Below are 17,532 nucleotides of genomic sequence, written 5' to 3' on the forward strand. Positions count from 1 at the left end.
AGCGGGGGCGCGCCGCCCCGTGGGAGGGCAGCACCGGCGCGTGCCGAGCCCACGCCCGACGGCAACCCCAACCACGCACCCGGTCCCCCGAAAGGCACAAGGCGCGCTGCGACATCTCCCGGAGAAAAGTGACGAGGCTCGAGGTGGAACGGGGGAGTAGCATAGCGAAGAGATGCGAAGCAAAAATTCAAGACAGCATGCAAGTACAAATTTGCAGCGCTAAATTTCAATCAGTTCAAAGATCGTGCCATCTTAAACTCTGTATGATTAGCAAAATTCCACATGAACTATATACATCGCTAATCTACAACAAGTAAACAATCTCTACACTACAAACTCTTGTTGCATCTAATAACTGGTGCTCGACACTTCTATGTTTATCAGAATGTACATGACTATGGTAATATGAAGCATACAAATCAGTGGTTATATCAGTTCTGGAATCTCTAGCTCTTGGTCACCTGGTATCCATGAACAGGAAGCTGAATCGATTGCTTCTGCAGTCAGCATCACATACCAAACATCCAACCACCACGGCTTGTAACTCACACCAATACAAGAATGATACAAAATCCAATGCGTACAGGCCACCTGCAGTTCATAAGAAAGTAACTTGCAGCATTGGCGCTCCAACTTCTTCAGATGTAGCTCCTGTGGAACCCAGTGATTCGACTGGGAAACTCTGAGGAGACTGCTTCTCATAACAGCCTTGGAACTATCCTAAAGTTCGGTGGCACCGTTGCCACACATTTAGGTCACTGGAATCATAGTAGGAAAAGGGATGGGGGAAAGTACAGCATCCAGTTCCCAGCCACAAATCAACTATGTAAGTTTACACGTACAGGTATAAGTAAAACAGTAAAATCATACATCAATTCAACTTTCAGTTGTACGAGAAAAAAACATGCCGAAGTGCAAGCATGTGCAAGAAATCTACCGAAATTTCTTCAGTGCTATTCAAGTTCGATTAACTCCCAGTCCATCTCCTTTTGCGAGCTGGACGCTCTGGCTTCACTTCCATATCGGCAGCAGCAGATTCATTTTGGGGAGGCTGCACTTCAGCATCCATCTTTTTGCTCTGTGGTGCCTCCTCCTCACCGGCCATGGGAAGTTTGAAACGCTCACTTCGTCTCTTGAGCCTCTCAACTGTATCTAGATGTCGGTCATGCTCCTCAGTCATCTTATCAGATGTCTGCCCAGTATCACCACTGCTCTTGATGTCTGAACTGCCAACTGCAGTACAAACTTCAGATTTACCTAACTCATCGGCAGTGGGGGTTTGAACATCAACTTTGATGGACGGAAATGTCTCTGTAGTTTCATTATCAATATTAGTATATTCTATCTCTTTGTGGCTCGTCCATCGCTCTAACTTAGAGCGGCCCCTCCTTGAATCCTCATTCTCATCATCTAATATGGCGTCTTCTTCAACTTGTTTCATGAATGAATTATCTGGTTGAGGATTCTGGCTCTTTTGGGATAATGCGCCACGATCTCTACTGTTCTCTTGCTCGCTCGCTTCTTTTGTCTCAACCTATACAAAGTTATTTTTTCATTATTGTTGAGGGGGTGAATATGACCAAAATAGCATTTAAAAAAAATACAAACCCAAAAGCAGTAAATTTGCTTTGGAAAAATATTGGAATCCATCAATCATACCAGAGTCATGCTTAACGGTTTTCATTTAATAGACAAAAATAGTTGCTCACCACAGAAATCAATCCCAAGGAGTACACACAAGTGTCACGCCTATCACTAACCAAAAAGAAACTAATGGACAAACTACACAAAAAACAGAGCTACAAAGAAATCTTCATGTGAATAGTGTTTCAATTTGAAATGTGTGTATGTAAGAAATCCTGGCGTGTTTGGTAATTATCCAACAGATCATGTGCATAGTCTACAGACATGCATTAAACACATAAATGTTGATTTAGTTTGAAGTGAAGTTACTAGCGGTTCAGTCAATAAATGCATGTGTCAATCTTCTGCCTTCACAAAAATTCAACTGCATCACAAGCAAACATGGGGCCAGATAGAGCAAGGCACCACTCAACAGGTTTTTTAGATTTTCTGATAGGGGGGGGGGGGGGGGGGTGGACTAACATTCCAAAAAATATACAAATGATAGACCCCACAGGTTTAGTGTGCATGTAGTTGGGGTAATATCTTAACTCACCACGAAAAAAACATTACTAGACAAAAATAATTGACTCTCCGCCCTCATCCCACATGATAAGTTCATCCATATGGCTATGGCCCCACACCTAAGGCTCGAGCTCTGCTGTGTGCTCATCTTGTCATGATTGCACTACCTGTTTGTATTCAATAGCTGCCCCCCTTCCCCAATATCCACCTATCCATTATCTTGGTTCCAGAAGACAGCAATTCTTCATTCTATCAATCAGGCATCGAATATGTTCTCAAATCATAGCTCTTGTCACCCTAAACTTACCCAATGACCCCTGTGTACCATGCAACCAATACCAGGAACTGAGCATAGCTTAGTTAGTTGAGGATGTGGATGTACACCTAGACCACCCAAGTTCGAATCCTCTTGGGTGTGAATTTGAGTGCCTATTTTCAAAAAATGACTATGTGCATCCTGGACGTCTTGACCTCTTGTTGGTGCAGAGGCCGAAAGTTGTATTTCCATTATCTAAAAAAAACAGATGCTCCCATAACAACCATAGCTTTGGCAACTGAGACTCGCTCCAAAATAGGTCACCTAACACTGCCTTTGTCATGTCTAAAAACCACCACTGCTCCACTCCACCGATCACCACTGCTCCACTCCGCCGACCACTGTCATCCTGAACTTGACGGTCACCACCTCTTCTACTAGAAACCTAGATATTAGTTTATCTGTATCATGTTAATTTAGTTCATTTATTTAGTCGCTTTTTTCTCAGTTTTCTGGATGAAGGCTCAAATTTAAATGATTTTGTGTCAACTGAACTCAAGCATAACATCACTGTAAAAGTGAAAAAAATACCCCCTCCTTGTTATGTTTTATTTTGCGCACCTCACCTGATTTCATTAATTATCTCCCAGAATCCTACAATTCCATCATAAAGGAGCAAGAAAAAGACGAGTGCAATGGGCCAACGTTTTTGTGAAGCTTAATGATGATTCTAATCTTTCTTATCAACACAACACTAGCACTGAATGACATAATTCTTGGAAAGCCCTAGAAATTGCAATTTTGTTATGGGTTGGATGGCTAAACAAGATAATCTATTAATTTGATGCATGAAGGAACATAAAATCATTGGTCTATACGGCGCAATAACAAGACAACCTAGAAATCATTGATGCATAAAAGAGTGGAGCTGCAAGCCTGCCACAAAAACAAATGTTCAAAAGACAAGGCCACTAGTATGTTTTGCATTCGTAAAAAAGAACTATGGTTGTTGGAGATGCATTGGTATACTGAATACAAAGCGCAATAACAAGACACTCAGAGCCCGTGTAAGGACGCTATTAACATTTATGCACTGGTTATAGCTTGTTTTGTTGCAAGAGATGGATGCTATTAACAAATATGCAGCACTTAATTTGCCACAGCAGACATAGCCTCTCCATAGGAGGTAACATAATGAGGCAGGTCCTAGTGAAATGGAAGCATTGCACACTCAGGTTCTCAACTGCAAGTCTGCAACAAACAAGCCAGCCCATGAATTGGTCCAGTTTGGTGATCTTCTATGCACATTTCTGAATATTGTAATAGCTGTCTTGACCTTGCAGTGGTGTATATTATTGTTTGCTTTCAAGCAAACATACTGGAGGGAAATAGAAATACAAGTCCTACAGTCTTCATGAATCTTTACTTTTGACACAGTTCTATTTAGTCATGTATATATTAGTTGCTTTTGGTCGACCTTACCCGGTTACCCATACTATTAGTGGCTGTACATTGACAAATTTATATATCACTATTTGGGTGTATACCCCGATGCTATTATGTTAGTATTCCTGAATCCTAGTGTACAGCCAGTAGATGGTAAGGCAACACCTTTTACCTGGAGTCTTCAGGGTTGAATAATGAATGTTGCATAAAATATATCACAATACCCCATACCTACTAGCACAATGCTTCTTGACTGTAATTATGTTGCCATATAAAGTAACCATGCAAAGCATAAGCAACATACTATGCAAAAAGTGTCATTATTTTGTTTTAGAACTGAGAAAATGTGACAGGATTTATTTGGGATGTGTTGCGAAGCACAAGCACTGTAGTACTAATACGAAGTATACAATATATCTTACTACTCAACTAGTTAAAGGCATTAACAAGAAAAGAGGATCCTTGCATATTAGAATATTTGACATTTTTTACTGAATAAATAATCTATGGCTCTATGCAAACAATTTTATCTTCTGGCCCAATAACAGGATCCTAAGATGTAAACAATTGTCTTGAAACAATCATCACAAACACTATAGACATAAATTCTTAAGTGCACAATCAAGAATATGCCCTACTGTTGGTACTAATACTTTTCACTTAACTGCAGATATTTTGCCCCAGATCTTTTGCAAAACCGATAGGGATTAATTTGAAAAGAGCTTGAAAAAACAGCACGCTAAATGTTTCCAGTTCAGCTATAATAATTTTGTCATGTTTCTAGTAAGTAGGTGGCCTACCGCCTGGATTTCTAATGCCTATGCATTTAGGGAGCCACTTCTGACAATAATTTCATACCTTCCCACTTCGATGTCTTTCATGGTCTTCACGTCTCCTTTTGCTCGATCTGTGAAGATCGTGCTCACTAGGCTCGGAACTTCTGCCCTTTCTTCTACTCTCCCTGTACCTATCTCTACCCGCATGGCGAACATCAGAACTGCTAGATAGACGATTATTGTTTGGTTTTTCTTGCCTGGACCTCTCAGTATTATTTGAATTGTCATCGCGTGGATGTACATCAGACCGCCCTTTATTCTTCAGGCTGTTTTCTTCCGCACCCTGGCCTCTCCTCAAAGGTTCATTTTGCCTGGTGCGCTCTTGGGTATCTTTGTTTAATACTGATGGTCTCGGTTCATCCTTCTTCCTACCACCACTGACTAACTTATCATCCATAATCCGTCCACCCCGACCAGTTCCTCTCCCTTCTCTCTGAAGGGTTAATGTGTTTTCATGCTTGGGTCTCTGTCTGTCCTCTCTTTCTCTCTGTCGCCAGTTGTCTTCTTTGTGTTTGGCATGATAACGATCATCGACCTTCTCCAGCATCCTACCACTGTCATCTCTTCTTTTCTGATCATTTCCATCATCCCTCTCTCTCTTTTTTCGGTTATGATCATCCCTTGCTCTATAACCATGCATCACGTCTTCATTTTCAGGTTTCATTCTCCGCAAGTTCTCGTCATCCTTATTTCTCTTGATATGTGAGTCATCCAAACTTTCACGCCGATTCAAAACCATATCACCACGCTCTCTTTGTCGAGAGCTCCTCCAGTCACCATCATCCAAACGTTTCCGCGAATGAAGATCTTCATCTCTATCATTCCTATCAATGGGCCTCACCTTATTTCTATGCCCTGCACCAACTTCAGCATTGTACTCCACCCTCAAATCTTCCTCTTTAGCTCGTCTGCTGTGAACGCTATCTTCTCTCCTCGGCCAAATTTCTGTATCTCTTGCCCTATCATAACTTCTACCCCGTATGTCAACCCGATCTCTGTTTGCATAAGGCTGGTGGATATCTTCCCTGCCTCTGGGAGGCAAATGTGACCTTTCTACATCTGGTTTTACATCGCGAGAGTACTCATCCTTTCGACGGAGGTTGCGCTCTTCCACATCATGATGCCTTCTTACATCATTTACTCGCCTTGAATGCCTATCTTGAAGAACTTCTTCACCAGATTCAAGGCGTTTCTGTTGATCTTTGCTGCTACCAGACCTCCCTTTACTATTGTCACTATTCAGTGCCCTCGATTCGTCCTGCTCACTGTTATTGTGTCCAGTGGGCTGCTCAACCATAGGAATAAGTTTCTGCTTTTTACTAGAGTGAACCAAGTTATCACCCTCATTTGTCTCACTAGGTGTGTTAGGGTCTGAGGTAGCATCATCACCATCCACCTCAGTACTATCAAGCAATGGGATCCTATCATCATTATCATCAAGGTGATCTTCTGTGCTCAGCTTATCTGCTGCATCAGCAGCAGCAACAGGTGAACCCTCTGAATCACCCTTAGTTTCTGACTCTCTCTGGGAATCACGGCATCTCTTTGAGAATGTTTGGCGATGTATTACTTCGTTGGAGCTTTCAAATTCTCGACTAGAGTTCTGACCCGGTAAGCTTCCTTTCAATGACCTTAAGTTAAAATTTTGGGGACAAGCATTAGAAATATAACTTCAACAAAATGAAGGGTTGAAGGCAGCATTGTGAAAAACTGTTTTAAGACAGCCTATAAGCATAATGAGGCAAAAGGAGCAATGAAAAAACATAAGATAAATACAGAAGAAGTGCATAGGCAAAGAAAAAAAGAAACAGCCACATCATCTAAAGATCTCCAAAATGTGCATCCAGTATCCTTCAAGCTGGATAAGAAAATGTGCAATACCTAGCATTAGTCTGACGAAATGATGCCAAGACTGCAGTCTGACACCATGCTCGTCCATTGTTATCATGCCCACTTACCCAGACCAGCTATCGACCAAGTCAAGCCCACAAGTTAATGGGATGAGTGATTGGACCACATATCATTTTTGTACAGATATATTTCTAAATGAAAAAGCTTTTGTTCTAGTCTATAAATACATCCTCATGTCTTTTCTGTTGTCAAAGGTGTATCAATAGATATAAGCTAGATTCAACTCCATTAATTCATTTTTTCCTTTCAAAAAAACTCCATTAATTCATTTTTATAGTGTAGCTTCTAAAATAGAGTCCATCCCAGAGCGCATGCAATCAAACTTTTCAAATTTAACCACTATGATGCATAGAAGTATTTCATTTTGTCACATGGAAATAGTATTAATAGACTTGTCATCAAAAGTATTTCAGTACTATTGCATTCTAATAAACTTTGCTAACATAAATCAGAAAAGTAACGGTCCGGGTGTGCAATGGTGATCTCGATGTCTTAAGCGATCAGTAAAGGAAATCAGGAGTGGCATACATAATATTCCAAACAGTATCACATGCAATTGGCTCTTTAGTTTTTCTTTTAACATTTTCCTCAAGAGCATCTACTGTTTGGTGCTTACTTGTCCCAACTTTTCTCTAATTATAGAAGACATCAACACCTAACTAAAGAGCATTTTCTATCAGCAGAAAAAGGAGTTTTTACGAAGACTTGTCTCTAGGTCACAAAAAACTGGACAAGTGGGCAGGTTTGTTAAGTTCCAGTCTTTAGTTGACCCAGAACAGTTCACTCTTTGGCTCCAGATATTTCGAGTGAAGCCACTGCCACTGTCCCAGATCAATAAATTTGCGCTCAGATATGCATAAGCAGGATAGCAATGTTAGAACAGGCAGCACTGCTGATCAGTTTGCTCAAATATGGTACTGACTCACATATGATAAGGATCAATGAGTAAGACAGGCAGCACATGCGAATAATGGTAGAGTAATCATTGTGCTATGCTTTGTACACTGAACAAGAGACATGTAGTTTTCATCATGGAAATTACGCTAACGGAATCACGAAAAATTGAATCAAATAATGTGTTTTTGTGTGCACATATAAGTTACACAATATGACATACCTTACTCCGCGAGGAGAACCTCTTGTTTTGTAACTGGGAGGGGAGTGGGCATGGGTGTCCAAGGACAACATATCACCTTCAGATGAAACTGGTAGCCGTCTCTTATGTTCTGTCTTCCCCAAATTTGAGTTATGACCAGAATCATTCGTCTTATCTGATGGATAGGGTTTGCCATCCTCAACATCATGGGTTCCTTTATTACCTCCTTGAGAATCCTTCTCAGTTTGGTCCACTGTGTCATCAGCCATTGGATCATGGCCCTGGCATACAATCTAGAAAGCGTGGGAATATTAGCAGTGGCTAATGATTAACTGACATGCAGTCCAAACTGCACAAGTTGCTCTGATGAAGAACATTCGTAACATTTGCCAAAACATGAAAACAGTGTACCTCGATAACAGAATCTGACCCACGCATTCGAGGTATGCGTGTATCAATAGATGGAAGGCGTTCTCCGTAACCAGTTTCAACTTGTATAGGTCTCCCTGTCATCTGAAGAGCAAACGAACATTACTATATAATGTAAACAGGCAGGCACAGAAAAATGAAGGAAAAAAACAGTATGCGTGTGTTAAACTACTGGAATATACTCTCTATGAAGAGAAATTAAAACCCACGCACCTTCAAGGGGAGAAAAAGCTATGGAATCTGTAATAGTTATGTAGGAACAAGGCCATACTTACTAGTAATTAAAAGGAAAATGGCTCATGTATGGATGGCTGTAAATGACATAAATTCATGTTTGCTTTGTTGCAGATGACTATTAAAACGAAGCACTGGATTGAGTGTGCAAAACATCAATTTGTGGCATATGGACAACAGTATATGTGAATGCTTGGAAGTAACCATCTTACACTCATAAAACCATAGCATGAGAAAGCGTAGGGAAATATACCACAACAAACAAAGATTCAAAAGAAAACGTGAATCGGAGACAAAATTCCAGAGGTGGAGGGAACTCTATACCACTGGCGTCCGCATGTTTGCTGGACCTCTTCCTTGGGCACTGAAATCTGTATGCCCGTTATCTATTTTGTTGCGATTGTCAGCAGATATTTCTGGATGACCAGTAGCAGCAGCTAGCTCTGGTGGCAAATCTGGATCATAGACCTGAATGCAAATCAATAAAACATTGTTATCCTCCATACCGATAGAGCAGGATGATGTTTTCCATAACAGGATTATAAAAAATAAATAAATAAATAAACCTGTTCCGAGCGGCCACTTTCGTACACCCGTATTCTAGATTGCATTGTAGACTCTAGTCGCAGTAGGTCCTGGTGATAAAAGATTTTGTAGTTTAAAAGAATGAATGTACAAAAACAGCTATACGCACTTGTCAATGTAAAAAATGGACTCACCAGCTGCTTGCAGAAGTCTTTCCACTTCTCTTCATCAAGGCCAAAGTTAAAAAAGTCTGAAATATCAGCACCAGGGTATTTCCATGGCTTCTCCTCAAATGCAGTATCCATGTCGATATCAAATATTGTCCTGACTCAAATAATAATCAGTTTTTAGGATAAAAAAATAATGAATGAGTATAAACTAGATATGCCCTTAGCTAAAAGACATTGCTATAAAAAAATAATGAATGTGAGAAATGGGGGGAATACTAGATTTGGGGAGGATTTAAGTAACAACCCTCTTTGTCTTCTTTACCCTGTCTTATATGCTATTTGTGATGACAAAAACATCTCTATAAAACATTGCACAGAGAATTTGGCATTTGTCGTTTAAGAGATGGTTTGATGAACATATACAAAAACAGTGGGATGATATTTTAAATTCATCTCATTCCTTTCAGTTTTTTTATGTTCAAGATGTGGTGAGTTGGAACTTAGAAAAGCACGGTATTTTAACAGTCAAAATTGAAAGGACCTACAACAGAATTTTTTGCATCTATAATAGAATTATGACTACAAATGGGACAATCAATAAGGCATTTACAAGTGCAAAATAACTGCACGTAAAAGGGGTATAATGTATTCCAGAAGTATAATTATCGTTATTACCATGTCTAGCAGTTTACTTACTTGTGAGGAGGAAGTGTAAAATCTAGTCCACCACCAAAATCACGCCCTGAACCACCCCATGGAGTCATTCCATAGCCTGAATGAAAGCTTTTATTCATGCCCCTACCAACAGCAGGCCTCCAGTCACCTCTTCCTCGACCAGAGAAAGAACCCGGAGGCCCAGGAGGGCGGAACTGACCAGGAGCACCAGAAGCCCCACCAATTGAAGCGCCAGGGCGTACATACTGCAACAGGAAGACAGAATCAATGAAGTGAACATAAGAGAAGTTTCAAAAAGTAAATTCTATTCATATAACAGAAACCAAAAAAAAATGACCAAGAAGACAGTTAGTCAATTACTTTAAATCATTAATAATAAAAAAAGAACATAACAAAAACTTTCAAGAAGTAAATGTTATTCGCGTAAAAGAAACAAAAATGGTGAACAGTTCTTGCCCAAGCAAACAAATTTTCAAGTAGTTAAATACAATCCATTTGCTGACATGCAAGTCATGGGAACAGATGATAAATAAAAATATACATCATGCCGACAATGAATTAATCTTTAACTATTATTGCCAATATCAAACTAACACTTCTGTGTGCATACAAATGTTTGTTTTCCCTGCATGAGAGATGATTGATAAGCAAGCTATAATTTCAAGAAACACCACATGAAAAAGAATAAATTTAGACCACCAGCTTACATATTATCCAATATCACATGCACACTTTGTAGAAACTGAACCTTTCTTTCAAAAAGGCAAAAATGAAGTTCATGCAAACTGTCTCTTAGAAAACTCAAGACAACAAAATTAAGACATTATCCAAACATGCCTAAGTCATAAACCGGTATTTCACCATGTTAGAGCTCAATATCAGCATGGGTATCCATGCAGAGATCCATACAAAACAAAACTCCCCAATAAATGTGGATGATAGATTAGCAATAACCAACAAGCATAACAGTTACAGATGATTGGGGCAAAAGGCTACCCCAACTTGCTGCGTGGCTATTGTTGGGTTCCATCTCTAGCCAACCCAGCTTGTTAGGGACAAAAGGCTTTGTTGGTGGTGGTGTATAACAGTTACAGCTGCATTTGAATCATTTAAATCCTACTTGCACGTATATGGTCATACAAGGTATAACCTATCTCGATGTTCAGAAGTTCTATAAGGCTCGGTATGGTTTATCAAGCTGTAACCAGTCCTTCTAGGTAAGCAGACTGTATTTCTGGTTGTAGCAAAGAAAAGTAAACATATTCATCAGCAGCCGACCATTCCAATTTGCTTTTGAGCTCAACAATAACAAAAATAACTCAGATATCTAATTATAAACCTACAGCCAGGGAGACTGTAACTTGAGCACATACAACATCGGAGCATTGTAACTTTGAGTATATACAGCCAAACAGCTAACATTTGTAGGACACTGCGGAAGCATGGGAATGGTGGCAAATTGGCAAGCAGAGTGACAGCTCTTTGAGCTAGTTCATATCAACTTATTTCTGTCCTATCTTTATTAGGCATCGATGATGTTGGTGAATTGCAACAGATGCACACTCCTCTACATGTGAAATAGTGGCGCCATTCTTCAAAACAGACAGCTTTGTCCAGATCACATCTGCATCTGGAGACTGAAACAGCATTACTGACTTGCAACTTAGTAACCAATCAGCCTCAACATTACCATCGTGATAGCAACTCCCACCTAGACGAAGAATTATAACTCCAGCATGGAGATGGCCCATTGCAAGGGCTGAACGTTTGAAGTTGATATATAGAAACACCCAATAGATAATGCAAAATCATCGGATTTTCTTTCTTTCTTCCTTTATATGTTAATGCATTTACAGTTACATTGTGGAATGGTAGGCAGGAACGCAAAAGGATTGTAAAAACTAAAAAGAAGCTAAACTTGATAAGAAATTTACACAAAGTAGCACACTACAACATAAAGCATAGAGAGTTGCAACCAGGTTTACGCCGTCTCCCTGGGTGGGGGTGGCTGGAGCGCATCGTACGGCTTCTTGGCCCGAATAACTGACCTTGAACATGGAATGGTGCTGCGGGTGGAACCCCTGGCTGCCGCCACTGTACCCGATCCTCCCGCCGGGTGCCGCCACCGCCTTACCAGGCTCACCGCCGTCCTTCCGCTCCCCTTCTGCCCCCGCCGCTGTGGGGTCCTCCCCCCAATCCTGCTCCTCCATCAAGGGGATGTGGGGCCCGTCCGCGACGATGACGAGGTCATCACCGTCCTCGTCGTCACCTTCATCCTCCCCGAGTCCCCGGCGACCGTCCGTCTCGTTGAGCACGATCTGGATGTCGTCCTCGCTGTCGCTGTCCCACTCGTCGCTCCCTGCCGCACCAGCTGCCGCAGACGATGAGAGCCCCGGGATAGCCGGCTCGGAGTCGCCCACGCCTCCCCCGATGAGCGGATCGAGATCCTCCGCGGCAGGGGGCGACTTCGCGGGCGCAGAAACCTCACGCCTCGCGGGAGGCGTGGCCGCGCCGCCATCATCGTCCTCGTCGGCCCAGTCTCCGGTCGGGTCGACCCCGGGGATGAGGTCTCTTCCTCCTAGAAGCCAGTCATCGTCATCCTCAGCCTCGGCGGCGGCAGGGGTAGGGTTAGGGTTTGGGGGAGGGCGGGGTAGGGTTTCGGCGGGCGCTGGGTTGGAGGGCGCGGAGGTGGAGGCGGGGGTGGGGGTGGGGATGATGATGTCGGTGTAGAGGTCGCCGAAGTCGTCGTCCTCCATGGCGGCGGCGGGATCCGGGGAGGCGGGAGGAAGAGGGGGAGGACGAGTCGTGGAGTTTGCTTCGGAGCTCCCTATTAGAATTAGGACAAGTCGTTAAACCGAGAATTAGGACGATATCTATACTCTATTAAAATAAACGATTTACGCCGATCGAACGGTTTAACGTCGAAGTTTGTTCCTCGTCTTATTCTCTTTTAATTGTTAAGAAACTTTCAATTAACTTAGAAATATACTATTAATAGATATTATCAGCATTAAAATATTAATATACTATTATTTTCTTTTATGTATATGCCGTATCATAGCTTTTTATTTTTTAATTATTATTTTTCATAAATATTTTTGTCTCTATCAAAATATTATTGATTTCACGAGTTTCTATTTAACTCAAAAAATTCATAAAGCACCTCACCAGCTTAATGATCTAAGCACATTCAAATTTATTTGAGGTTTAGGACCTACTGGGAACATGGCTCCGTAGGAATTACATGAAATACTATTATTTTCTTTTATGTATAAGATGTATCATGAGCTTTTTATTTTTCAATTATTATTTTTTGTAAATATTTTTGTCTCTATCAAAATATTATTGATTTCACGTATGACGTTACTATTTAACTCAAAAAATTCATAAAGCACCTCGCCAGCTTAATGGTCTAAGCACATTCAAATTTATTTGAGGTTTAGGACCTACTAGGAACATAGCTCCGTAGGAATTACATGAAATATGTGTTTCCAAATGAACCCTTATTTCAAAAACAAGAGTTCATGCAAGTTTCTAAAACATTGATGCGGAACGAGGCTTTTAGACTTTTTTTTAAGTTTCGATATGAAAGCATGTTTCTTATAAAAATCCATGATAATCCTACTTTGTACTCCTCACGGACACGGAAACGTTTCGTTTTGGGTTTGCGTGAAACACTTTGATCGTAAATTGCTTTTATGTATTGAGTTTAAATATCTGGAAATAATAAGAGTAGACCTATTTTAAAAAGTAGTATCATAATAGTATAAATATATGTAACAAAAAATTATATTTTGTGATATTATTAGTGATGAAAATTAGTTTAATGATGAAATTGCATAGCAAAATGATTTAGCATAATAGTACATGATAATGTACATGTATTGATAATATGATGCTTGGATATACTCGTTGTAGTATGGTGATCCTGTGGCTTGGATATGTTTTTGGTAGCATGCTTGATATGCTTGTAGTAGCATAGTATTGTTGATTTATGCACTTCTGAAAGTGTGTGTGATTTTGATATTGATGCGATACACTTAATGTGAATGGTGTTGTATGGATTGATCTCGAATCAAGTTGGAAAGAACTTATGTTCGTACGTAGGGGTGTAATAGTATCGGATACAGATGGATGTCGATGATCATATATCCTATCTCATATTTTTTTCATCGAAATCGAAGATGGATACGGATGCAGCTAGTCTCGTCATAAATACAGATTGAATATGTGACGAGTCATATACACATAATGTCAGTCATGAATATTTATTCGGTTATTGAGTAAAAATAATTATCATATATATCGCATATGTTATGATTGTTCGAGTATCCCACGTATCCAAAGCTCAACTACAGTGGGTCCAACAAGCAAATCAATTAGGTTAGAGCGAAATTGAAGAAGTTACGAGTGCCTAATATGTTGGCTAGAGCTTCTATTAATTATTTAAATATATTAATAACTTAAAATGAAAAGGTATCAAATATAAACTTGATCCCATGGATGCAACATATGAAGAAGCCACCGAGGTCGGGACAAATATTTGGTTGAATTGGACAAGTCCTAAGAAAAATATGCATGGAGATGTTGGTACACAATGGAGCATCTTCCCGACTATTTTGTACATGTCCGATGGTCCGGTGATAAAGAGTTAGCTACACTGGAGTATTTTTCCAGAAGAGGTTGTAATTGTTGAAGATTGGAGATCAACACAGCGGATGTTTCGATGCTCACATCGGATACCTATACCGGAGTAATTGTAACGGCTAGTTTTGGTGTGGTTGTACACACTGGATGTTCCGGCACATTGAAGATCTACGCACCGAACAAAAGCGTAGTAAAAAGAAGGTACTCGGTTGGCTCAAGTCTACACATTGGATGATTCGATGATGGAGTCTAAGGTAACATAAGATATCCGGTGTTCACTATGAGATTGAGTAGGAGTCCAATGGCTAGTTACTGCTAAGTACACGCCGAATGTTCCAGTGATTGTACTAGTGTTAACATCGAAATATCCGATGTTCATAATCTTTTTGAGCCGTTGGAGCAACGTCTAGTTTACGGGGTTGAGACTATATATATCCCTCCACTCGGTCATTTGAAGATGCTGGAGTTTAGAGAAACTCATATATACTTGAAAAGACATTCAAGCCACCAAAGTGCTAAAAGATTTATCATCCAAGGCAATTAGCATAAGATTAGAGAATAATTAGTGCTATTATGTCTAGAGAGAGTTGTTGCTTGATATTGCTGCTTAGAGAGGGGGTCAAGGAGTGATCCTACCTTGTATTAAGCGGTACGCTGGCGCCTTAAAGTCTTGGTGATTAATTGGCACCGTGAGTCTTGGTGGCTCAAGCTTGTCAACCCTCCGGCTTCGTGTGGAGCGATGACAAGAAGCTTGTACGGGGATGCGAAGACACTTGCCTTGGAGACTCAAGCTCCGAAGTGAAGAAGACGACAAGTGATTGGAAGAGAGGCTCGTGGTGAGTCTTGCCTTTGTGGTTTTGTGGCTCAACCTATTTGAGATCTAGGTGGACCAATGGTCATGATCGGGTGCCGTTCGAGAGCAATAGCCTAGCTAGTTGCTCCAATATAGACTAGGGGTGGCGTTTATGCTATCGATGTCATAGGATAAAAATCCTTTATGCCTAGTTTATTCTCTCTATTTTCTTTATGTTTTTGCATTTACATACTTGCAATTTACTTTTGAATTTTTACCTTACTAGAGTAGTTTGCTATGATTGACTATAGGTTGCAAATTATTTTGAGCCGTAGATTAGACACAATAGATAAATTTATAGTACATTGAGATAGAAATTGATATAGATTTATCTTATGAAGTTTTTAGAGCCGATAAGTTTTAGATGCCCTAATTCACCTCCCCTCTTAGAACGTCACCAATCCCTTTCAAGACTATCTCCATTCGATTATGTATGAAAAAGTTACAAGCTCCAGAAAATAGGCTCAAATAGTTGTCGGATAGTCTTCGGATATATTCTAATTTATTCTCGAATATCTGATATTCGACGGATATATGGCTCCCTACATTCGAATTTGATATCCGATATAACTATTTGAGATCCGATCTGATATTCGAGATCCGATTAGCATCTAAAATGGTTCAGATGATCGGGCAAGCGGGAAAAATCTAGCCCATTTTCACCCCTATTCATACGTGGTTTCATGGCTTTTCATGTGCAGTTGTGTCTCAAAGACGAACGTGATCGATGACGGGATTGGAACTAGGTTCATGAAGAAACTAAGGTTCCATCGATCAAGAATGTCATGCTAGAGAACAAGGTTGTAAGTACGCGACTAGATGCATCGTGTGAAGAGCGGACCTATATGAAGTCGTGGGCAACCAGACAACGTCACGGTGAGAAGTGGTATGGATGACGCAGCCATAAATGGTCAGACATGATGGTGGCGTGAAGGAGTCACATAGTCCAATCTCATGAGGGTTGCGCGCGAGGCGGAGATGGACGCAGGCACAAGGCAAACTCAGTTGTGGGTCCCACAATAGAGGATGTGGATCCTCTGTAGTTACTGTACAGAGGCTAACAATAGGTCTGAGTTCACATGTCGACCTCTGTACATTACTACAGAGGATCCAATCCCACAACAGAATGTGTTGTGCAAGATGGACGAAATTTACCTCGTGTGGATGGTGTTCGTGCAGGAAACGACAAGATTGTTACCTTGACCAAATAGAATAATGTGGTTGCATGTTGCATGCATATGTGATCGTATATGTGAGGAACTGTTCAAGTAATATTCTAATTAATCACCAGGAGGATCATTATTCATAATCACAACCTCGATGATTAACCAGAATATCATCCTAGTAGTCCCGGTATATATTTTGTGACTAAGGATCAGAACACATACCTTCCAACGTATACATCAAAACATAGTTTAATAAAGAGCGAGTAATTAATATTATATTACAAGTTCTTTAAACATGCAACAGTTTCCAATAATTTACAGCAAAAGGGAAACAACAACTACGTAGCGGAAGAAACCTATACGACAAAAGAGAGAGCGGTGCCACATGCCCTTAGGCATTGTCCCAAAAGCACGACCTCCTAGAGTAAGATGAATTACTCTTGCCCGTCACCCTGATCGGCAGGCACGAAGTAGCCAAAGACAGCCTCTTCCTCGACAGTAACAATACATATATCAACTTAAGGGCAGCACCCTGAGTACGAAAATACTCGCAAGACTTACACAATATGGATATATAATATTCCGACTCCAAAGATTATGCATTGAGCTGTTAGCAAGGACATGCCATAAGGTTAAGTAAAATATATACGGTAGGCAACCTAGACATATATGTGTGAGCACCTATACTTAACCAAACATGCAATTCTACCTTGCAATAACCAACTGAACATAAATAAAACTGTAACGTAAACGTAACATAAGCATTTGAACATATAAGAAAACTGAACCAACTCATCCATCACTATAATAACCAAACCATCAACCACAATTCGAACCATCATCCACAAACGAGAACTCTACGGCCGGGTGCAAATGAAACAATAGCATGCTCATGACCGAGAGCATGGCAGTTCGAACTGTTTATGCACCCTGCAGGTGATACTCCTGGATCCACACGACACGAGGACCATACGGCTTGTGCCACCCGCTAAAGTGCACAAAAGGGGTACTCATGACAACCTTTCCCAACCAGCCTCAACTGTGTGGATCTTGCATCACTCGGCGCGACGATACTAGAACTACTCCCGGAGTAAACTAGTACCACTTACAAGCCCGTACGCTCACACCGTCGATGTTCAG

General features: G+C 40.7%; 1 protein-coding gene across 2 annotated transcripts; it reads right to left on the reverse strand.

The window, feature by feature from the left end:
• Positions 1-245: 245 nt before the first annotated feature.
• On the reverse strand, positions 246-12,579 carry LOC133915548 (FIP1[V]-like protein). Of its 2 annotated transcripts, XM_062358751.1 has the most exons (10): positions 11,775-12,579; positions 9,816-9,971; positions 9,748-9,773; positions 9,076-9,205; positions 8,923-8,991; positions 8,681-8,824; positions 8,105-8,206; positions 7,715-7,986; positions 4,709-6,317; positions 246-1,534 (listed from the first exon to the last, which is right to left on the reverse strand). In XM_062358751.1, the coding sequence occupies exons 1-10, from the start codon at positions 12,480-12,482 to the stop codon at positions 968-970; spliced, it is 3,783 nt and encodes a 1,260-aa protein (XP_062214735.1). In that variant the 5' UTR covers positions 12,483-12,579; the 3' UTR covers positions 246-967. The 2 variants fall into 2 exon arrangements, with proteins under 2 accessions (XP_062214735.1, XP_062214733.1); XM_062358749.1 differs by having other exon boundaries at positions 9,748-9,971.
• Positions 12,580-17,532: the final 4,953 nt, after the last annotated feature.

The sequence above is a fragment of the Phragmites australis genome, chromosome 4, assembly GCF_958298935.1.
Source record: "Phragmites australis chromosome 4, lpPhrAust1.1, whole genome shotgun sequence".
Lineage (NCBI taxonomy): Eukaryota > Viridiplantae > Streptophyta > Magnoliopsida > Poales > Poaceae > Phragmites > Phragmites australis.

Bases quoted from the DNA above. Each gene is read 5' to 3' on its own strand.
- LOC133915548 (XM_062358749.1), bottom strand. From the start codon at position 12,482: ATGGAGGACGACGACTTCGGCGACCTCTACACCGACATCATCATCCCC. The intron at 9,206-9,747 runs GTAAGTAAACTG...TATTTGAGTCAG, and splicing joins TTTACACTTCCTCCTCACAA to GACAATATTTGATATCGACA. The intron at 6,318-7,714 runs GTATGTCATATT...TTTTAACTTAAG, and splicing joins GGTTCTCCTCGCGGAGTAAG to GTCATTGAAAGGAAGCTTAC.